General features: G+C 33.7%; 2 protein-coding genes across 5 annotated transcripts in view; both read right to left on the bottom strand.

Moving 5' to 3' along the window:
• LOC129741905 (uncharacterized protein K02A2.6-like) overlaps positions 1-22705 on the bottom strand; it is a 56826-nt gene that overhangs the window by 5205 nt on the left and 28916 nt on the right. The window contains exon 4 of the mRNA XM_055733719.1: positions 2263-2566. Coding sequence (XP_055589694.1) covers positions 2263-2566 — 304 coding nt within the window. The remainder of the gene's footprint in view (positions 1-2262; positions 2567-22705) is intronic.
• LOC129746301 (serine proteinase stubble-like) overlaps positions 1-22705 on the bottom strand; it is a 198660-nt gene that overhangs the window by 160788 nt on the left and 15167 nt on the right. The window lies entirely within an intron of this gene.

Genomic DNA, 22705 nt, shown 5'->3' with positions numbered 1-22705 from the left:
TTCGAGCCATCTTGGTGCTACGCCCCCACGAGACGCTTTTTTTTCCCAACAATTTCTTTTCACTAAAAATGTTAATAATAATGTTACTCACCGCACGATCCATTATCCTCGTCGCCAGATTGTAGAGAACGGAACTTTCGGATCACAAATCACTTGCTTTGCTACGAAATTCAACTACTATTCTTTAGCTTTTATTTGGCTGCCACGGGACACACAACCGGTCGTGAACCCGCACGTTTTTCTAATCCCCGTATTCTGTCAAACCCTAAGATATCGCAAGGACGCATATCATATTGCGAGGGGCGCGCCACTACACGCCATATTGTCTGATTTTGGAAAGGATTAATAAATATGTACCTAAAACAAATTTCAAAATAATCTTCTAAAAGTAATATTATGCTTTTGTGCGTAGGAAGATAGTAAAGAGAAATAAAGAGAGGCAATAACATGGAAGTTCCTCACCGGGTTTTTGGTTCCCGCAAACATCTTCCATCGATGCTTCTTGCTGACATGCTCGGACGTGTTGGAGCGGGAAATCAGTTTTCACTTAATCACTTCACATTCTTCAATTTTAGGATCGATAAAGTTCACTCGATTTTAAAGACACGATTTACTGTTTACCGACGCGAAACCTTCCCATTTCTACCACGACGAAAACGGAAAAGCATCAGTAGGTACACCGATCAAAAAACGCGCCCGCATCTGACGAGAGAACGCGAGCAACTCGTTTAAATCAAGAAATAAAAATTGGACATTTAAAAATTGTTTCCATCTCAGTATACTTCAGGCTTTGGAGTCGAAAATGTTGTAGTTGAGAGCAATTGTAAAAGAGGAAAATATTTTCAGAATAATTTTTCATTCTATTTTTGAGAATTTTCCAGGTGGTATACAAGCTGAATGAGTTAAACTCGTTAATTCATTCAAACATCCAAAACATAATTAAATTAATTTTTCAAACATATGTTTATTGTACGGAAAAAAATTCAATTTATAAATATTGTTAAATTGTTTATCCTTAAAAATGTTAGATTGTCATCCTATTTGTCTCAACATTAAAATATCGTTTTAAATTTTAATTTGCAAGATTGTGATCCTAACTTTTGAGTTAAATTTAGTGAAAATAGTGAAATGAATAATTTTTAGAAAATTTTAAAACTTATTATTTTGTATCAAATTTATCTTCCAACTTGAATTAAAATTTATTTTCTCTGTGTTTAGCTACCAATATTGTTCCTTTGCTTACACTTTCTACAAAGCTGTTAAATTCAAAAGTGCGTCCTACCAACAGTAGGTGTTCATGCAAAGAACAAACGCGTTCATTATTTACCTTACCGATTAACCTGAATTTGTATCTGGTGAGGCCGTGCCTGTTTGTTCAGAAGCGAGTAAATGAGAAGAACCAAGAGAGGTGTGTAAGCGAATCTTGAGCGTAAGCTTAGCATAAATGCTTGTGGATAAATGCACACGATAGAAGATTTCGTCAGATTTGACCGAATTCGTCACATGATAAGAAAAAATCAAATAAACCTAGCTCATTCATATTTGAGAAAGCAGACATTTCGGAAACAACTAGTGAGACATTAAACAGAGGTGAACAATCGCTCGAACGAGTGTTACGAAATTTAAAATTCCGAAAATCAATTGTACTCAAGTCTAAGGGCAATAAAAACAAAACTGTTTGAGCCTCAAACCACCATCCAGCGATACTTAATTGGGAATTGAACCTCTAGAGAAGAGCCCACAACTCATTATGTTTGTACCCCTATAATGATCAACACGTAACAGAAGAACTCGCGAGACATTCGGAAATTTCACTTTCACCCTGTGCTGAACAGAAAGTTACCGAAAAAGTTTTCATTACTGTGTAGCACATCGTTGAGTATCGGTAATTCGAAGCTCACCACGAATGGCTTGAGCCCAATCAGACAGAGGTAGGATTTTTTTTTTCAGATTCGGCGAATCGCGGGATCAATGGCCACCAACAACTGGCTGACCCAATGTGAATGAAACAACAGCAGGTGCTGCGGAAGATTTCACCGCCCAAATCCGAAACTCTCTTGAATCGAAATGCCCCGAATGATCATCTGCCTTCCGCCCAGCAAAGACATGAAGAAGAAGCAGCAGCAGCAGCAGCAATAAAGGAAGCTCGATCAGCCCGATCAATCAATTAAGCCAAATTGGAAGCGCACATCTTGAAGGCGTCAATGGTCCATTTGGCTAATTCGGAATTAGTCTGATGGATTTGCCATGTTTGCCAACTACCTGTAGGATTAATGCCATTTCCCCCGGAATGCCGATCTGGGAGGAGATGATTCGATTTTCTATTGCCAGGGTTTTCTTGTATTCGCTGTTTTGTTTTTTGGCGGTCAGGAGAAAAAACGGGAATCCGGCACACTTGAATCGTTGATGATGATTTCCTGCTTCGCTCAGTTTGGAATGGTTTCGTTTTTTATTGCTATTGCAAGGAGGCTGTGAAAGCCCCCCACACAGCAAACAAGTTTTGGGCCAAAGTTTTTGGCAATGATGCTTGAGATGTTGAACGATTGATCGTGGAGATGATGGGTTACTGAAGTTTCAAAATAATCTTAATTTGATTTATCGGACACTACTCAGTGTAATCTAGATTTTTATCTTTCGGGGAGGATGGGGATATTTGATCAAATATTTTTATTTGCATCATATTTTTCTGAAAAAATGATTAGCATTTCGTTTTTGCATTTTCTGACAGGGTGTAATTTCAAGTATATAAACTGTATACTGGGACCATTAAGTACTTTATGTTCCAAAAGTTAGATCGATGCATGAACCCATATATGAAATAGAAACATTTTCGTGAGACGAAAAACATTGTGATATTTTTTAAGTTAAAGAAGACTTGATGCTTCAAATTAAAAGATAAAAATTCCGTTGGTTATTTTTGACTATTAGTTCTCATTTCACAGTTTGTAAGTTTCAGACAAAGAGAACTCTTAAAGTTTGTCTTCCCCCCTAAGTCATTGCATACTTCATTAAGCAATTTTCTAAGTTTTAAACAAAATAGTTTTTGGAGTCCTTTTTATCAGATGGAGAAATTTTAGTTATAGAACAGATATCAGTAATTTCGTGCTTAGCAATGATCATGATCCATTCATAAGAAAAAATGATCCCATATCATACATTCAGAAAAAATTAATTTTTCAACAAAAAATTACTATGGCTTTGAAAAAATAGCATTGTGAAGTTCATATTTATCAATCGGTTGATTTTCAAATTGGAATAACATTTTTAATATAATTTTCATGTAGGAACATTTTAAAGTGATAAAAAACATCCTCAAGCTATTTCGTTATTTGAAGAAAAGAATGTACAATAACTCATAAATCTTTTTTTTTTTTAAATAGGTACAGATAGCAGAATTGTTCTTTTGTTCTATTTAGCACATTTTTCTAGAACATTTGATCTTTGTAAAACATTCTGGTTTCCAGGTTTAGCAAAGTAGTCAAGTACCCCAGGGATCAAGTATCACCTTTATGTAAATTCCTTATGGCTCCTTACATATAAATAGTTACATTTGCATCTATGCAATTATTTTTTTTTAAACTTACGTTCATAACAGATGAAATCTTATTTTGAAATTGGTGAATATAATGAACAGTTGTTTATATTTTTTCAGAAAATATCTTAGTCATCTCTAGAATCTATCAATCAGCAATGATTGGTTTATTTTTCCACTTAAGGTGTGAAATCTTTTTCTAAGAAAACCTTAAGTAAGGAAACTATAGTAAACAAAGAGGCACAATCTGATCCCTTTTGAAATAATGAGCTTGTAACCCTGCTGTAGGGCTGCCTTTAAGGCTGCTTGTTTTTGCTCGATTGGAATGACACTGACAGAAAATCAAAAATTCCAATCGTGACATTTCGTCTCTTTGTTTACTACAGGCTCATTAACCTAAAGGAAGAAGGTGAATGAAAACATTCAATCAGGTTCAAAATTTTTAACGTTCACGACTGAATTCAAAAACCGAAGAACATTAAGAAAGGAGCTATGGAATCAAGTTTCACGGTTTAACAAAGCTAAACTTGAAAAAAAGGATTCTGTTCTATGCAATTATCGAGGGTTGAAAGCCAAGTTTGATCAATGCTTTTCAATTGAGATTTAATTAAAAGGCTATTTGAAAATAAACAATAAACACTAGAATTTGACTTTTGCAGCTACATACCTATACCGTCAACTGAGCTAAAATTCAACACTTTTCAATTTCAATGGTTTCTTAAAACATGACACATATTCATAAGGCTTGCATATCAAAAATAGTAATGTTGGTGGAACATCACACTTGTATTAATCTTTATTTGAATGAAAAATCTAATGGAAACTTTAAAAATCCTGAAGGTACATTTACATCAATGTTAGAATGGTTTGTGATATAGCTCAGTTGGCAAGTCAGTTGCCTCCTGATCCGAATGTATGTAGTTGTACCGGATAAGTTTTTCAATAACTGTCCGCTAACTGCAAAGTTGATATAATTTTGCGAATGCCATAAAAATTTCTAAACGACTTTAATCGGAAGAAAATAGTAAAATACAATGAAACTTAGGTTAGTTAGTTTTTTTCTGTCTGAATTAAATTTTGGGCATAAATGTAGTTTTTGCGTCTAGCCCTCCCCCTTGGACTGGCCCGGAAATTATGTTTAGAGGTTCCGTAAACGCGATTTTTGAAAAAATCCACTTTTCAAGGATTCGATTTTTTAAAATGTTTTTGCCCTTAAATTATCACAACAATAAAACATTTAGTTGTTTTTTAATTTGCACTTTAAAAAATAACTAAATTTTTGAGTTTTGTGGAAATTTTAGAAAACAATATTTTTAATCAAATCCTTGAAAAAGTCCACTGTTCAAATTTATGGTTAAAAAAAATTGTGTCTTAAAATTTAAAAAAAAATACATTTAATAGTTTTAAAAAAAAATTAATTAAAAACTACACGATAAAAATAAATTAACAAAATTTGGAATCAGCAATTTATTTTAAAAAATAAAAATCGTGTTGCAGCCTTCAGGTGAAATGTTAGTCTGGATTAAAATTTAAATAAAATTAACATAAATAAGCAATCGATTGGTAAAGAAGAAAAAAATTGATGAAAAACCAGTTTTGTATGCTTCTTGAGAACAGAATGTCTCAGCATCTTTTTCTCACTTGAGATTCCGTGCAACCCCTTCCCGTTGTTAGATTAAACTCAAATTTGAAATATGGCTTTCTGATGGTTCCCTTAAATCATCTATGTCTTTAAAAGCATTTAATAGTATTCCTGAAGAAATAGAAAACACATGGAAACATTTTTTATATTAAACTAAGACAATATTTCAAAGTAAACTTAAGTCAATAATCAACCAACCACTTATTTAGCACTTTTTGCTCATTTCAATTAGGCCGGAACAAATTTCAAATCCTTTTTTTTTTGTCCCTCGGAGTTGGAACATTGTGAGGGGTCAGGGAGATAATAAAATATAGCGCGAAAAACCAATAAACTAGAATGAATTGCTTGAAAGCTTGTATGCAACAAAACTACATACTGTTTAACTGTACAAAACCTTTTATTCAAGTAATGTTTATCGAAAAAATCAATAAAATGAAGAAATCAAAAAGCGAAATAACTCCTCATTCAAAACAAATATAAACGAACGTACATATGTTGCGAAATGACTAAATACCACCGCACAGTGGTCCAAAACCCAGAAAAGCTGGCAGAAAGTCGATTTTTGAAGCGCTCATAATTATCTATCAAATTATTTCATCGTTTTCCGGCATTTTCAAGCTACATAAAACCATGAAAATGATAGTTATTAGTTTACCTGTTTAGGAGTTCTCAAAGAAATGCTATGAAAAGTTTGATTATTTTTTGAAAATTTCGCAAAGATTTGCTTACATTGAAAAACGAACAGATATTCAAATCGCAAATATATTTTGCTTTGCAATTATTTTTGTATTTTTGTTAGGCATATTTTATACCTTATCTAAAAAAAATTGTTTTTTGGGATAAGGTTGAAATTTTTTATATGGAATCTTGTTGCAAAAAACGATAAATATTTTAAGTTTTACAAATTCAACTAGAGATTAAAAAAAACTCCACATAACTCCACTCTAATTTTACGTTGGATAGATTTCCACATTTCTGGACTACAAAATATTGCAAATTGGGCTGCCTTTTTTTGCCATTTTTGAAGAACGGCGTCAAAGAGTTGAATCACTTTTTTCTTAAAATTTGAATCCTAAACCAATAACCTCCCGGATCACGAACTAAATTGATATTTAATTGGATCTCTAGGTTGAGTTATCTAAAAAATCCATTCATTAAACATCTTTTTCATATTTTTAAGCACTATCAGTACGAATTTCTGTGTTATTTTTTTCAATTAGGAACAACTCCCAAAACATAATTAAATTACGATTCCTCAAATATTCTTCTGATTATTGGTCAAATCATAGAATCTTTTTGCTGGTCAAAATTCATGAGAACGAATTGAAATTTGAAAAAATAGTTAGAAACTTTTACGATATTATTTTGAAAATATGAAATAAAATCAAAAAGAAAAATTAAAAGTTAAATTAAAAAATCAAGAAAATATGAAGCACAAAGTTTGTTTTTTGTCGTTTAAAATGTAGATTAAGTGTTTTGTGTTAAAACAACCATTGAAATAATAAATAATCATTTAAGAAAAAAAACCCTACATACGTTAATTTCAAAATATTGATCATTATTGGCGAAATTGTTAAATAATTCTAATAAGTATCACATTTTCGTTAGCTTTAAAATAAGCCATTTGAGAGTGCCCAAAATTTTCAGCTTGCGAACCCTATTCGGCAGCTAGCGGACAACAGAAAATGTATAACCTATGAACCTTCTTTGGAAAGTTTTGCATTTTGAATCCGCTTGTGAGCATTTTATAGACATTGAAAGAAAAATATGTTTGCATTCATTAGAGGCCAGTGCAGTGGATACACAGATTGTTTGACTATTCAAACCCCTAAATGTATGCAAACATATTATCGAATTGATGTACAAGAGCTGCCCACAGGCGGATAAATGACACTAATGCCATATTCGTTTTCATCTGGTGGAAAGATGGTTGTGCACCAACTGCTGTCATCTTCATATAAAAAAAACGCTTTGACAGCACTTGGTGCACTACCGGTGCACCACCAGGATGAAAACGAATATGGCATAAGTTTCGATACCTTCAAAAATCAGACGCGTTTGCTAAAAAAAATGGCTGTCCGTCTATACACTAGACTAAAGATGTACCGAAAAGAAGTATTTGACCTTTTCAATTACTCGACCAAACGAATTTTCGTTCGAATATTCTATTGAGTTTTAAGCAAAAATACAAAGCAATTATTTCATTTTTCTTCTATTTGTTCCATTTTAGTTTCCCTCATGTCTTTGAGTCGATTATTTTCAACTTGATGATATCACTGATGATGCATTACAACGAATTATCACCAAAAAGATTTGTTTGGAACAAAACATGTCGAAACAGGTTTCAAGCAATTTTAAATTGATAATTTTATATCAAACTAGATCACCTTGTAAGTTGTCTTATAAATAATAATAAGCTTTCAGTTGCTAAAAGCAAAAAAAAATATTTCAAAACCTATTTTTAACCAGTCAAAATAACAAAATGGATCGATTTTTTTAGAAGTAAATCATGTTAACAAAAGAGTATTTAAATAAAAAAACATATAGAGTTGTAAAACTAAGCTCCTCAAAATGAACGAAAAATGAAAATAAATCTATTAAAAATCTTGGACGTAATTTTGAAATTTATGATTATTGCAATTTTCATGGATACTAATCTTTTTGATGTTCTCCATAGAATTCAATTTCGATTGAAAAATAGGTATAGTTTCAACAGCAAAACACGTCGGCATATGCAGCCAGAAGAAAACAACAAGAGCACTTCACTAATGGTGTAGAATATTTTACACCAAACATATATTAATTTATTGATAAAAACTTGTTAGTTCCGTTTCATATGAATTATTTTAAAATTATTCGTCGGCATTGAATATCACTATCGACTAGCAACAATCGTGTTCTTCAACTTTTTTCTGAAGGTACACCAATTCTTTGTGACCACTTTACTATGCTGCAGATTTTTCCCAGATCACAGTAAGCTTAAAATAACCGTCACGTCCTTCAGGTAACTGACTATGAAAATATCTGGAAAATAGTCTTCGAGATTCATCATGAATTTAAATTTTCCTACCAAAACGTTCTAAAATTCTTCTTTTAAAGACACTTCCAACTATCCCACCAACACACCCAAAAATCATATCTATTTCAAGGAGTTTTCCTGTAATAAACAATCGGACTGAAATGGGAATCACCAACCTAGGTTTGCCCACTAAGCACAAATTAAAAACCATGATAGCACCAAAAAAATCTTTCGTCTCGGCTGTTAATTTTGATCACATTGTGCTCTGACCGTTTTAAATTGTATCTTGATTGCATTTTTTTAAACTTGTTCTTATATTTATCACCAGAAATGTTTTGAAAAATCAAAAATTTATCGCTAGTGAAGAAAAAACGCGTGCGTTCGCCCTGGCTCAACGCCTACTTCGCTCTCAAAACATGCTTGTGTACAAAATTTCATAAACTTTTCGTTGTTTTAATTATGATGAAATAAGTTTGAGCCAGATGTTTCGTACTTTCTCTGATTTTGTATGGACTCCCCATTGCAAAGTGGAAGAATATTTTCTAAGGTAAATCATTTGGTAATGTCAAATTTGTTTGTGTTACAAACTTGATAAAAAATATCTCTTAAGACAAGTCAAACAATACAATGAGTTGTTAAATCACATTCCCATCTGCCGGTGCACTAAATACGAAGAAAACCAGTTGAAAACTGTTCAAATAATCTTAAATTCGCGTTGATTTTTTTTTGCTACCCAAACGAGCAATTTCTCATTTTTTTTTTTTAATTATTGGATACTGCTGGAGAAGTGTCGAGTTTTAAATTGGTTTTGTACGCTCCCGGATTAAAAAAGGAAAGACATTTTTCAGGACAAAAAAGGTTCTATTACGCTAAAAATTGCTTGTGTTCCAATTTATATGAAAACTAGCTGACCCGGTGTGCTTTGCTACACCCCCAAAAATTATTGAAATTTGTGTTAACTTGTTATTTAAAATTTCTTTTATTTGCAAAAAAAAAATTAATTCAATTTCAAAATCATTCAAATGTTTTTCCAAAATAAAATTGCAACCTTTTTTTTATTTTTAAATCTTTTTTTTTTAATCCTTGTTTGAATCTTTTTTATGACTCTGGGTTTCTTTGCTTCATACATGGAATCTTCATTGTCCCGTCACGGGACACCTTTTTGACCTATTCGTTCTCGAATCAATATACAAATTGTGAGAGTGACCCCCTCCCCCATTCCTTTATCTTTAATGGAATAAAAGGGGGTCTTGTAATATCAGAACGGACCCTCTCATGACACTACCTTCATGAGTTGTTCGTTTGCTTCATTAGTTGTCGAGTTATGCTATAAAATTTGTATCGGAGTCCCACTTCCTATCTATCTTCTACCTGGAAGGAGGGGATTAAGGTCAAACATTTTGTGTATTTTAATACACTCCCATGCCAAATTCTGTTCCATTTGATCGATTGTATGATTGGTTCCATGTCATATTTGGTTTTATTTGTTAGATAAGTTCTTGGTTTGTGAAAAACAATCGAATGTGAGCTCCCGTCTTCCCTAACTGTATCTCCAATTGAAGAAGAAAGAAGTCTCATATAAGCAAATTACCATTTTACGTATCCAAATGCTTTTCCATTCCAAAATTGTTTCCATTAGCTCTATTAGTTCTCGAGTTAGCCTCCATCTCCTTCCTACCGCCCCAATGGAAGAAGGCAGTAGTACCAAATATTCACAGAAATATACCTTGAGCCTAAATACCCTCCCAAGCCTAATTTCGTTCCATCTGCTGGGTAAGTTCCCAAGATGTAAGAAATTGTATGGGAGCACTCTCCTCCCTTAAGATATTCCAACTTAAAGAACGGAGGGTTCTCAAAATACCATAGAAACGTTTTTCGTAATCAAATACCTTCCCACGCCAAATATGATTCCATTCGCTTGATTATTTGCCCAGTAATGCTGAAAATATGAAAGAACCACCCTCCGCACTTTCTATCTTCTCACTGGAAGGAGGGAGAATTATTTATCGTACCCAAATACCTTTCCAAGTCAAATTTGGTGCCATTTGCTCGAAAAGTTTTCAAGTTATGCAGTGACAAAGAGGTTACCCCCCCCCCCCTTTTCCTGTATCTCCACTGGATGGAAGAAGGGTTCTGAAATAATCATAGAACCATTTCTCGTATTCCACTACCCTCCCATGCCAAATTTGGTTCATTTAGCTTGATTAGTTTTCCAGTTATGTTAAAAATTATAAGGATGGGCCCCTCCCTCCTTCGTATCTTACCAGTGGAAAGAGGGAGAGGTACCAAACCACCATAGAAACATTCTTCGTACCAAAATACACTCCCATGCCAAATTTGGGTCCATTTGCATGATCAGTTCTCGAGTTATGAAGACTTATCACTTTTATTTATATGACCCCCTCTCCCCTTCCACGAAGAGGGAGGGGTCCCAAACTATTATAAAAACCTTCCCCGGCCTCTAATACACCCATCTGCCAAGTTTCACGCAAATCGGTTTAGTAGTTTCCGAGTCTATAGGGAACAGACAGACAGACAGACAGACAGACAGACAGACAGACAGACAGACAGACAGACAGACAGAAATTCATTTTTATATATATAGATTAGATGATGGTCGAATTTAAGCATCTTAGCATCTTACGATTTCCTTCAATAAGTAATTAAAAGCAATTATCTAAAATCTAAAGCATACCATACTTTCGACTACACGTGTCTACACGGTCTGGAAATTTAGGAAGATTCAATAGAAGAAGAAGAAAAAATAAGTAAATCTGATCAAAGTCTAGGCATTATTCTAAAACTTACAAGCAGAAAAAAAGAAAATAACTTTATATTTTAAATTTTTATTGAATCACAACACCATTGTGAAAATATATGTTAATTTTGATTTTTTTTAAATCGATCACAAAGTTTTTAAATTTGTAAAAGAAATTCAAGTTGTTTATTTGATTGAGCAAATAATCTGAATAAACCTCGGAAAAGTCCAGGAAGATTTGAACAATATTAAGGCTGGCTAATCTTGAATTCTGCATGCCTGAACATGCATGTCTGAACATATACAGAAAATATGGAGAAAAAACAATAATCAAAGTATAAAGCTGTTTACAGAAAAAGATTCACGGATAGACCTTTGATGTTATACTAAAACCATAAGTTTTTGATTATTGAGTAGCTTTTTCACCATTACTTTTGGATATTTTCTAAATTATCCATCATCATGTGAAAAATTGGATAAGTCTGTTCTTGTATAAATTCGGTGAGCCAAATATTTGAATTAACGTTTTTTGGGCGGTATTCGGAGCCGAATATTCAGTACATCTTCACACTAGACTGAGTCGATTTGGGATCATTTTGAAACATTTTGAAGTCGTGAAAACTAACAAGATTCGTTTTTTGGTTTAAAGATCATTTATATTTTTATTTTTTTTTTAGAATTAATTTCGATGCAATGTATTCATCAGTATATCTTTACTTAACTGAGCAACTCAGTAATAGACTGTCCGTGGTCTTTGAGGGTTTGTCTTTGGGCAACGAAAAATCAAATATTCTCACAATATTGCTTAAGCTTATCGAGGTATTACCAGCGAAGCAGTGAATTCATTTGGCAAATTCCAGTTCAATATCATATTCAAATTGTCTTTTTCAATCCAGAACGTCTTTTTTAATAAATTTTTAGGTAGTTTTTCAACAAGATATAACAATTAAAACTTATTGGACTTTTTTTCTATTTAAGTAGGGGAGAAGCGGGCTATATGCGCCTATTAAGCAGAACACTGATTTAATCTAATATCACATCGAATATGTCTACAAAAACTATACACACGTGTGCAGACATCTGTTTTCTATACATTGGAGTAATTTTTTTGTTAAAATTTCCCTTCGTTTTCGAGAAAACGATTTTATTATAACTGTTGTCTAAAATGCCGAACCTCAAACCGTGCAGGCTAAATGCGCCTATTTATGTTTTGAACAAAATTCCGGTTTTTGGGCAATATTTCCGTATAAGTTCATTGAAATTGCTAGAAAGTAATAACTTCCGTACGACAGAGCAGAAGTTTTATCAAAATCTTTGTGTATTATAATTTTATGGAATAAAACAAAAGTTAGGGTTGCCATACTATGGAGGCAGTTCATCCATAAGAAAAACATTATCAAATATGTTTTAAGATCTTCAATTCTCTCTTAAGATGATATTCAAAGCTTAGATTAGAAGTTTCAATGATAAAAATCATTTATTTATCCTATTTAACCTGTTATTTTAGGATGGAGGTATTTTACAAACATGATGGGGGCATACAAAAACACTCTCTTATTCCACTATATACACTGCCGGCCAAAAGTTTGGGATCACCCGCCTAAAAACATGCAAATTTTGATCGTTCATATCTCAGCCGTCTTAGGACATATTGCAAATCTTCTGATCTCATTTGGAAGATAATGTGCAATAGCTATTTCGGAGGTGTTTTGCCCATAAATAATGTTTTAGTTTTGCACCTAAAACTTAACCTAAAGTTAGAGCATTTTCGAAAAAACGCACTCAATATTCAAAGCCGATCATCTCGCGATAGGGTGGACCAAATTTCAAAATTTGAGTTGCATTAGAATCCTTATTCTATACTTCTCAAAATACAATCAAAAAAATTTGTGCAAAAATTTAAGAATGTACTTTTAATTAATAAAATAGACACTTAAGTTATCGTCCAAAAGTTTGGGATCACCCCTCAGTATGATGTATTGGCCAAAAACATACAAATTTATCTGATTCATATCTTTCTCATCTAACATCGTATTGCAGATCTGAAGGGTGCATTTGTAAGCTTAGGAATTGTTGTTTTTTCATAAATTCATACAAAAATTATATTTTAAAGTGATAACCATAAACAATTTACTTGAAATTAATTGTTTTTTGAAAATTCACACTTATGATTGTGAATTTTTTATGGTTATGGATTCAAAATATAATTTTTTTTTATGAATTTATGAAAAAACAACAATTCCTAAGCTTTCAAATGCACCCTTCAGATCTGCAATACGATGTTAAATGAGAATGATATGAACGAGATAAATTCGCATGTTTTTGAAAAAATGATCCCAAACGTTTGGTCGATACACCATACTAGGGGTGATCCCAAACTTTTGGACGATAACTTCAGTGTCTATTTTATTAATTAATAGTACATTCTTAAATTTTTGCACAAAATTTTTTGATTGTATTTTGAGAAGTATAGAATAAGGATTCTAATGCAACTCAAATTTTGAAATTTGGTCCACCCTATCGCGAGATGATCGGCTTTGAACATTGAGTGCGTTTTTTCGAAAATGCTCTAACTTTAGGTTAAGTTTTAGGTGCAAAACTTAAACATTATTTCTGGGCAAAATAACTCCGAAATAGCTATTGCTCATTATCTTTCAAATGAGTTCAGAAGATTTGCAATATGTCCTAAGACGGCTGAGATATGAACGATCAAAATTTGCATGTTTTTTAGCGGGTGATCCCAAACTTTTGGCCGGCAGTGTAATCATTATTAAACCTTCATAAAAGTTTAAATGTGTTTAATTTCTCAAGTTCATTGAAATGAGAAACAAAAACCATCCTAGTTTTTATTTTGAGCTTCTTTACATATAATTTTTAAAAGTCAAAATATTACATCAAAAGGTATCAAAACCTTGTATGATTTTTTAAATTTTTTTGAGTTAATAAATTCATTAAATTCTTTCTTGCGTTATGTTCTAAGCGTATCACCCTCAAAATCCATTGGTTAGATAAGCTGTCTAGTCAGCCATTTCATCAAACAGCCGTAGGGTCATTTAACCCGATTGGCCCATTTAGGAAACCTTTCCCCTACACGTTTCTTTTGTTCTAACTCCAGATTAAGTTTGAACGAGATTTAATTCATAGTTTGATTATATGAAGTTGAGTTCCCTCTGAGCGATGCATGGTTTTCAGTGAAAGCTCGTCATGGGGGAAAAAGCTTTTTTTTATTGATTTGTTTAAGTAAGGACAGGAACTACATAACAAAGATTTCGTGATTCACCATCAATCTGAATCAATATTTGGGACTTAGTGGTTAAAGATATTTTTCGGCACGAGACTGTAAAGTTTGCTCATTTATTAGACGCCATTGTTTCATAATATTACATATTCTTATACATAGGTATGAAAAATTTATTATGTGTTTTTCCTCAACAAAAAATAAAATGAAATGTAATTGAAATAAACTTTTACGGCCTTTTATGTGAAAGCTATGTTCTCATGTTAATCTTAATTAATAAAATTAAATGTAATTTTTGTGATTGTTTCGGTTGATTCCTTGATCCAGAAACGGGTATGGAAACAAGCAAAACACATTAAATATATGCGTGTGGTGTTCAAATATTAGCGCGTGGAGACAAATCGCTTCAACATCAATTTGTTACACTTGGGTCTAGCTTCAATATGATTTATAAGTTTCAAAAATCCATTTGCATGTTTTTGCAATAAACGCTCGTGAAGTTGAGAAAAAATAAAATTAAAATTGCAATAAGTTGGCTGAGAAACGTCGTAGAATGTTGAAATCTTATGCAAAAAGTGTGATTTAAATGCCCCAACAAATATTCAGGGCATTTTATTCATGAAATCCTCATCTAACTATAATTAAGTTTAAAAAACTAACTTTCAAATAACTTTAAAATTAAAACCTTTATAACTCTGCACTGAAAAGAGATAGAGTTTTGATGTGTTCAACAAAGTTTCACATTTTTACGTATTCTACAACTTTGTAGTATAAAGTAAAGCTCTAGCTGAAATAAAAAAGTAAGATTTTTTATATTTTTATATTGGATTTTGATATACTTTTGATTCTTTCAAGTTATGAAGCATGTTTGAAGAAGAAAATGTTCTGAAGACACTTAAGAGATAAGATGAAAGACAGAGGCGCTAGGAAAAAAGTTCCACTTTTCGTTAATTTCGGACTACAGTGCAGTTCAATTAACTTCTAATTTTTCTCAATACATTGACAATTAATAGCATTTCGAAACATTTGTTCGATTTCTTGATCAAAACTCTTGTAAAAAATGAACCAACCTCACTTCTTTCTAGAAAACTCTCATGATCCGCAAAAAAAAATATTGCGGTACGACCATTGAATTTAACTTTGAGTATGCCTATTCCAACTCAACTTTGCGAATGGTCAGCAAAACTCAAAGCTGAGAGCTGCCACCGACCAGCTGTTTTGTACCAAAACAACTCAATTTTGAGTTTAAAATAAGGAGCGTGTATTGAACCCTCAAATGGAGTTGTGATGACTAAGGCTTGTAAACTTTTTAGAAAAAAATTACCTCCCAAATGACTGAATGATTTTTTATATTTCTCCAAGTGATTGTTTATTACAACAATAAAAATTAATTTTAAATTGATTTTGGTAGAATGTGTTATTTTTTATTAATTAAGGATTTTTACCAACCTGGTTATTCTTCCAAGAAGCATGTGTAAAATTGTATAATTAAGCTTTCCAAAAAGGCATCTGAAGAATAGCCCATGGAAATGTACACGAAAATGTTTGCTAACTTTCTCTACACATACTGATAAAAATTCCAGCAAACCATCGGTTTTAGATCATTCTTATAGAATGTTTATTCAAGCGATCTTTTCCGCTCTAGTTAATATAGAACTCCACGCTCGTGCTCCCGTAAACTCTGCGATTACGTTCTTTTTCAGTCAAAAGAAGAAACCCCGGAAAGTGTGTTATTTAGACAGGCAACCAATCAATGGGCACACTATGGAGTTGTTTGTATTTCCGCAGTCATCTCACGTTCTATCAAACTTCCCTCTTCCGTTGTTGTTGTTGTTTTTGTTGTTGTTCTTGAAGGCCGGTGGTCTTCTAGCCGTTAGTTGAGAAGTTTGTTATTCTGTCTGGTATTCCAAATTGCTTTGTGCGGTACACCTGTATGTTTGTGGTTTGCTGGGAAAAGCTACCGATGACCCATAGAGTTCTTAAGTATTAGGTATACATTCATCAAGTTAAGAAATATTTATAACTAGCTGATTTTACCCGGCCTTGCTCGGGTTCGCATAAAATATAAATCAAAATAAGTCATTTGACTTTTCAAAATTTTGGAAGCTTTATATTCATCATAATTCATAATTTGGCGCATGTGAAGTTTGTTAGTCTTTTTAAAGTTTTTTTTTAGATTATTCACTGTGTTTATCGTTTTTATATTTAAGAAAAACTTATAGGTGTGAGGTTTTAATTTAAAGACATTCAAAATAATTTCCCATGAATGGTTATTCATTCTGTATGTATGTATGTTGGTAATCCACCATGGGTGCACGAATTCACCGCAGTTTCTGCCAAAGTATGGGTTCACATACATTCCTTAGATTATTAGGTTCGACAAATCTCCAATGCACGCGCCACCATACCCGGACCCCATGGCTTCGTATGAACTGTTATGTGGTGAATGTACTGCGTGTGTTGATGTAGGTATATTTTGGAAGAACGAATCAATCAGGTGGGCTAGTTTACTTACAGGTATTCCGGCATCCGTGTATATACCTGGCCAGCTGGCAACTGATTGAACATTCCAATTATATAGTCAGTTATATAATGAAACACATCTTACCTGTCGGCCCGCTTATGGGATTCGAACCCAAAAGTTTTTCTTGCCGATACCGGGAATCGAACCCAGTACGCCTGGCGTACCAATACCAGACTCGCGCCAGCCTATCCGCTAGACCACATCGGCGCTTCCCATGAATGCTTATTCATCCTATCATGAAAAACATTTTTTTTCACCCACCATTTTCAAGGAAGCTTGAATGGATTTGGCCTTATTTTTTTATCTTCAAATGATATTTTTACTTATATCTTTCCTTTCCCTCATCTAATAAAAATTTCCTTTGGAGTTCATCCCCCTTTTCAAAATGGACGATCTCCCTTTACAATGGTACATTCAAGTTTCTGTGCTTAGAAATTTCTGAAGAGACTTCCGAATCTGAGTTTATGAGTACTTTTCCTTAAATGCTGAGTTCCACAAACAGTTTTTTGAAGTTATCAAAAACAAATCATCTCTAAACCTGAAGTTACCATTATAATATTAAGAGAAAGGTTTTATTTAAATTTAATATCAATTTTCTATTCTTGAGCACAAACAACCCATTAATTTGGGTGAAGGGTGATCACTGTTAAAATTCTTAGATATCATGTGTTTGAATTCGCAGTACTAAACGGTTCTACCATAAGTTTTCTCAAAATTGGATGATAGAATTGAACACATTGATGACCAAAAATGATTCAAAAGTGACCAATTTAATTGAATTGTTTAATTCTAAAAATCTCAGATTTGTTATATTTATTATCTTATTTATTTTCATCAAGATATTTTTATATCTCATCTATTTTCTAATTCCCCGTTAAAGGGGGGAGTAGGATCTAACGGGTAAAAAAACACCATTTCCACGATTTTTTTTTAGAGCTATCGTTCAAACAAATGTATTCAAATTTTTTTGCATTATACAAAGCATTGTTAAAAGAACATTTAGTAATTTTTTCGTAAAAAAATATTGAAAAATGAGTCGATGACGGAGCACTTTCGAGGATGCCTTTTAGAAAACAGGATTTGCGGTGGACACTGTATCTCAGCACAGAATCATCTGAAGTCAAAAAATCAGAGCAAAATATTTTTAATACATATTTTTCTGGACCCCAACGGTTTTTTTTTAACTTAAAAAAAATTTTATGAAAGTTTTGTGGCTGTTTGAAGTAAAGACTACGATTTTTCAAGGAAAAAAATCCGCCATTTTTTATCTGTAAAATCTCCTCAAAGTAAAAAAAAACAAAACAAAAAATCGCTGGGGTTTGGTATTTTATATGTAGAAAATATGTTCCAAATTTGAAAAGAATCGGTGAAGTAGTTTTCAAATGACGATGTCCACTGACTTTAAAAATGTGCTTTCGAGAAAAACGCGTTTGAAGTTTCTGCTCTAGAATTCTTGCAGTATTAGATAAGAGGAGATAAAAGCCTATAATTTCTACCGTTTTGCTTCGATTGACTTCAAAATTTGACACAACATTCTTAAAATGTTTTACAATAAGAAAATAAAAAAAAACAAAAATCGATTTTTTGAAAATGCTAGACCCTACTCCCCCCTTAAATTCCCCGACGGCTATCAACGCGTTGAAATCGAGGCATTCAACTTATAGATCAGAATCTTATTATTTTTCTTTCTTGGTGGGGGATTCCAAAAATATGTTGATTCTTAGATGCTAGAATTTATTAAAAAACGTTCATTCGTTTTTCATCATTGATTCCTAAAAGTTATTCAGCTGAAGAAGACAATTCACTGTTCACTGATCAGTTCACTGTACATTCTTGTAGTCTCTCAAATTCCCTTGGCGGCGGTAGAGAGCACTTTGAAAATCACTACAATTCAAGTTAATTTATTTCTAACAGGCTTGTTGTTTTTTTCAATGCAAAATGTAGACTCATTACTTCATCCAAATATATCCACGTGCTTTGAACAGTAGAAGGACAAAAAAAAAACCGCCAAAGTTTCCCCTTTCAAATCCTTAAGGCTCAGCAAGCTTTGATTTGCTGTCCAGTACACGTGATCTTTGAATGGTCGTTTCTAATGCCTGGCCCATGGAGATGGTGAAAAAAAACCCGCCAAAGGAAACGAAAATCTGTTAGCAAAATGTGTGCCATGACTTTTGGTTTGTGTGAATAAAACCGAAAGTTGTATGGGAGGGTCCCTTCTCTTAGGTGGGAGGAGCTCATAACTATTACTAAAACCTTACCCTGGTTCAACTACATCTCTGTACCAAATTTCAGGCTGATCGGTTCAGCGGTGTGGATTTGTATAAGGTGCATACAAACAAACAAACATATATAGTCCAACTCATCTTTATATATTAGATAAAAAAAATCGTCTGTTGAGACTTAAAAGTTTTGGTTTCGAGCCACTTGAAAATAATTTTTTAGCCTAATTAATGAAAGAAGTGGTCATCGAAGCTCACTCCTAGAGAGATGATAATCGAAAATTAGCGAACGTAAATCTTGGATTTGACTTTATCATGCAAGACCGTTAATCCCGCAATAAACATGTTGGATCGTTCTCATTAATGAAGAATGCTTCATGTTTGATACTTCCTCCGATTAGCAGAAATCGCGCTTGAAAGGTAGATGGAAAGCAGATCAGCTGAACGCGATAGATCGTTTTTCCCCATGCATGCGCTCACAGCCAGTTTTTGAGCGGCGTGAAAGGTGCAGCCGGTCAACATTCTTCTTGAACGCAACCAGACCAGGTAGAACAGCGAAGCACATCAGACCTGGAACCTGGAACTGATTTCCAATCGATCCGCTCAGGAGCTTCTACCTTTTGAAGCCAGCAAAACGGCCAACTAGCAGAGTCGGGACAGCCCCGAGGCGCAAACCGTTAGGGCGCAGAAACAACCGTTTTCTTTCGCCATGTCTCTCTTAATATGTTATTGCTTGCTACTTTCACGTATCATCATCGTCGACCAGCAAAAGTCGGGCTGCGGGCGCGATTCTTGGTTTTGTTTTCATAATATTTAGCAGCAACAGGCAGCGGCTCTCGGCTTGGTTCTAACGAGAACCAAGGCGTGTAATTATAAATTCCAATATCCATTGGCAACGCATGTCCGGAACCGTTTTCTCTTCATAATCCCCTATGATTCGTGACAGAACAAAGATAAACGAGTGCTCTGGGACCTAGTTTTTGAGGCAATCAAATGCAATTTTCAGCTCATATTCTATCCACAAAAATTCAGACCTTTGGCTAATTGAATGAAAACTTTTCAACGGGGAAACTATTTGAAATAAAAAAAAATTATCAATCAATAACACTAGTTTACAGCATTTTTAAACTAAGTAAACTGAAGATCTCTTTTATTGTGAAATAGCGCGCTTAAACCAAAAATGAAATTCAAAAAAAAATCTCAGGAAAAACATTTTTTGAGTTTTGCTCAAAATATGGAATTTTAGAAAAACAATACAGGACTTATACTAAGATTTTTATATCTTGGACTGTAGCAAAAATTTGGAATTTCGTATTCGTATATTGAGGGTGAATAAATTTGCTATCGATCAACTGAATCTTATTTTTTCGTATGATCAACAGTATTGTTAACATTAGAGAATTTATGACTGAAAAAATTAAATGGTTATTCATCAAAATCGATTGAAAATTGATTGGTTGGTTACTTTATCATAACAGTAATTTCTACATTTTTGAATAATTTAACGAACCGCAGTGTAGTAAAGGGTGTCCATGATAAAATTGCCACACAAAAAATTGATTCGCAAAATTCGAGTTTTCATCCGCTTGCCATCAAATTTTCAGGGATTGAAGAATGACTATAAAACTTCATTTTATAATTTTTTTCGTATTTTATTCACAGTCCATACGCAAATGCCAGCACATTATCCTTAACCCCGGCCATAAGATTCTGCACAACCTGTGAATCAACCGTTTTTTGTATCTAAACCCGTACTTTCTTCAGTTCCTCGACTGTCTTCACTACCTTAGGTCGTTCAAGAAGGTGCTGCTTCCTAATCGCCCAGTTCCGGAAGTACAAAACTAAGGCAGGGCTTCGAACGTTCAAGGTACAAAAGGCCCCTTATCGCGACGAGAAGCAGAACAAGTCCGAGAAAACCCGTGGCAGAAAGCTGTACCTCAGCATGCTGACGAAAGTTGAATCATGCATCATGGACGACGAAATATATGTGAAGGCCGATTTCAAACAGATCCCCGGCAACCTGATTTTTACGGCCAAGGATAAGTTCAGCGTTCCGGAGCATGTCCACACTCAGAAGATTCCAAAATTTACGAAGAAATTCCTGGTTTGGTGGACTTGTTCTGCTTTTCGTCGATATTAGGGACCTTTTGTACCTTGAACGTTTGAAGCCCAGCCTTAGTTTTGGCCTTCTGGAACTGAACGATTATGAAGCTGCACTTTCTTAAACGATAGTGAAGACAGTCGAGGAGCCGAAGAAAGTATGGGTTTACATTTGATTGCCCAAATGGGAAATTCAAAACTTGTGAAATGTTATGCGCTGTAGGCTAGCCAACTTTTTAATCTTAACTCTTATCGAATGCAGTCTTCTGATGAAATATTATTCATAATTTAGGCTTTAAGAAAAACCGTTTTTGAAAGAAATAGGCCGACAGGAACCAATGTTATTGATGAAAAACTTGTTTTTCATATTTCTCCCGAACAAAATGTCTCAAAATCCCATACAAACTTCAGGCTTGTTGAGCGACCCCTTTCCGTGTTCCGATCTGGCCCAAATTTGGCATGGGATCTTGTACTTGACCTTGGATAAATTTTAGCCTGCAGCGCATAACACTTTCGAAAGTGGGGTCATTTGGGGCACTCTATTTTACATGCAAAAAACGGTTGATTCACAAGTTGTGCAGAATCTTATGGTTGGGATTAAGGCCAATGTGCTGGCATTTGCGTATGGACTGTGAATAAAATACGAGAAAAATGATAAAATGAAGTTTAATAGTCATTCTTCAATCCCTGAAAATTTGATGGCAATCGGATGAAAACTCGAATTTTGCGAATCAATTTTGTGTGTGGCAATTTTATCGTGGACACCCTTTAATCTTAATACAGGGATAATTCAACATGGTAAATTTCACTCGCTCCCAGCTGAAATTGATCATTATCTTACCATAAGGTCACATGCCAAATTTAAAAAAGATTCAATCATGGAGAAAGCTTGCATGAGCCTTAAGCGTGAGTGCAGTTTTATGTTATTTTGCTCGGGCGGAACAAAAAATACTGTTTTTTCAATAAAAACTTTTTTCTTCGCCAGCCCTTTGCTTTTGATGAAAAACTTTCCTAAAGTCTAAGACAAATATTTCATTGGATGACTGTAATACGATTGGACTTCACACAAAACCGTTATTACGATTCAAAGATTGTATTTTGGTCGAAAATAGTCGTATAAATCGCTATGCTTTAAATGTACTCATTGCGTGTTAAACAATAATTTGGAACCAAAATACAGTCTGTGAACCGCATTAACTTTTATGTTTCATGTCCAATCGTTCTGCAGTTTTGGTGTGAAATATTTGTCTCAACTTACGTTTTAAGAAAATTATTCATCAAAAGCAATCGGCCGAGGAAGAAAAAAGTAATTAATGGATAACTAGTATTTTATGCTCCTTTCGAGCAAAATACATTGTAATCGCATTTACGCTGAAGACTCAAGAAATCACTCCCTTTGGTCAGATCTTGATCAAATTTGGCATGGCCAATTTTAGCTTGGAGCGAGTAAGATTTATGATGTTTGATTCTTCCTTTATTAAGATTAGTACACTGCGAGTCGTTGAAGTATTCATGAATGCAAAAATCACTCATATGATAAAGTAACAATTACTTTTTCAATTTTCAACCGATTCTGATAAATATCCACTTGAATCTATGCTTTGAATTGACATTATGCAGCCCGAGAAATTAGAATCTAAGTATGTATCAGTACATATTTTATCGTTCCAGAA

The sequence above is a fragment of the Uranotaenia lowii genome, chromosome 2, assembly GCF_029784155.1.
Source record: "Uranotaenia lowii strain MFRU-FL chromosome 2, ASM2978415v1, whole genome shotgun sequence".
NCBI lineage: Eukaryota > Metazoa > Arthropoda > Insecta > Diptera > Culicidae > Uranotaenia > Uranotaenia lowii.
The sequence above is the reverse complement of the archived record's forward strand: the minus strand, read 5'-3'. Positions and strand labels throughout refer to the sequence as shown.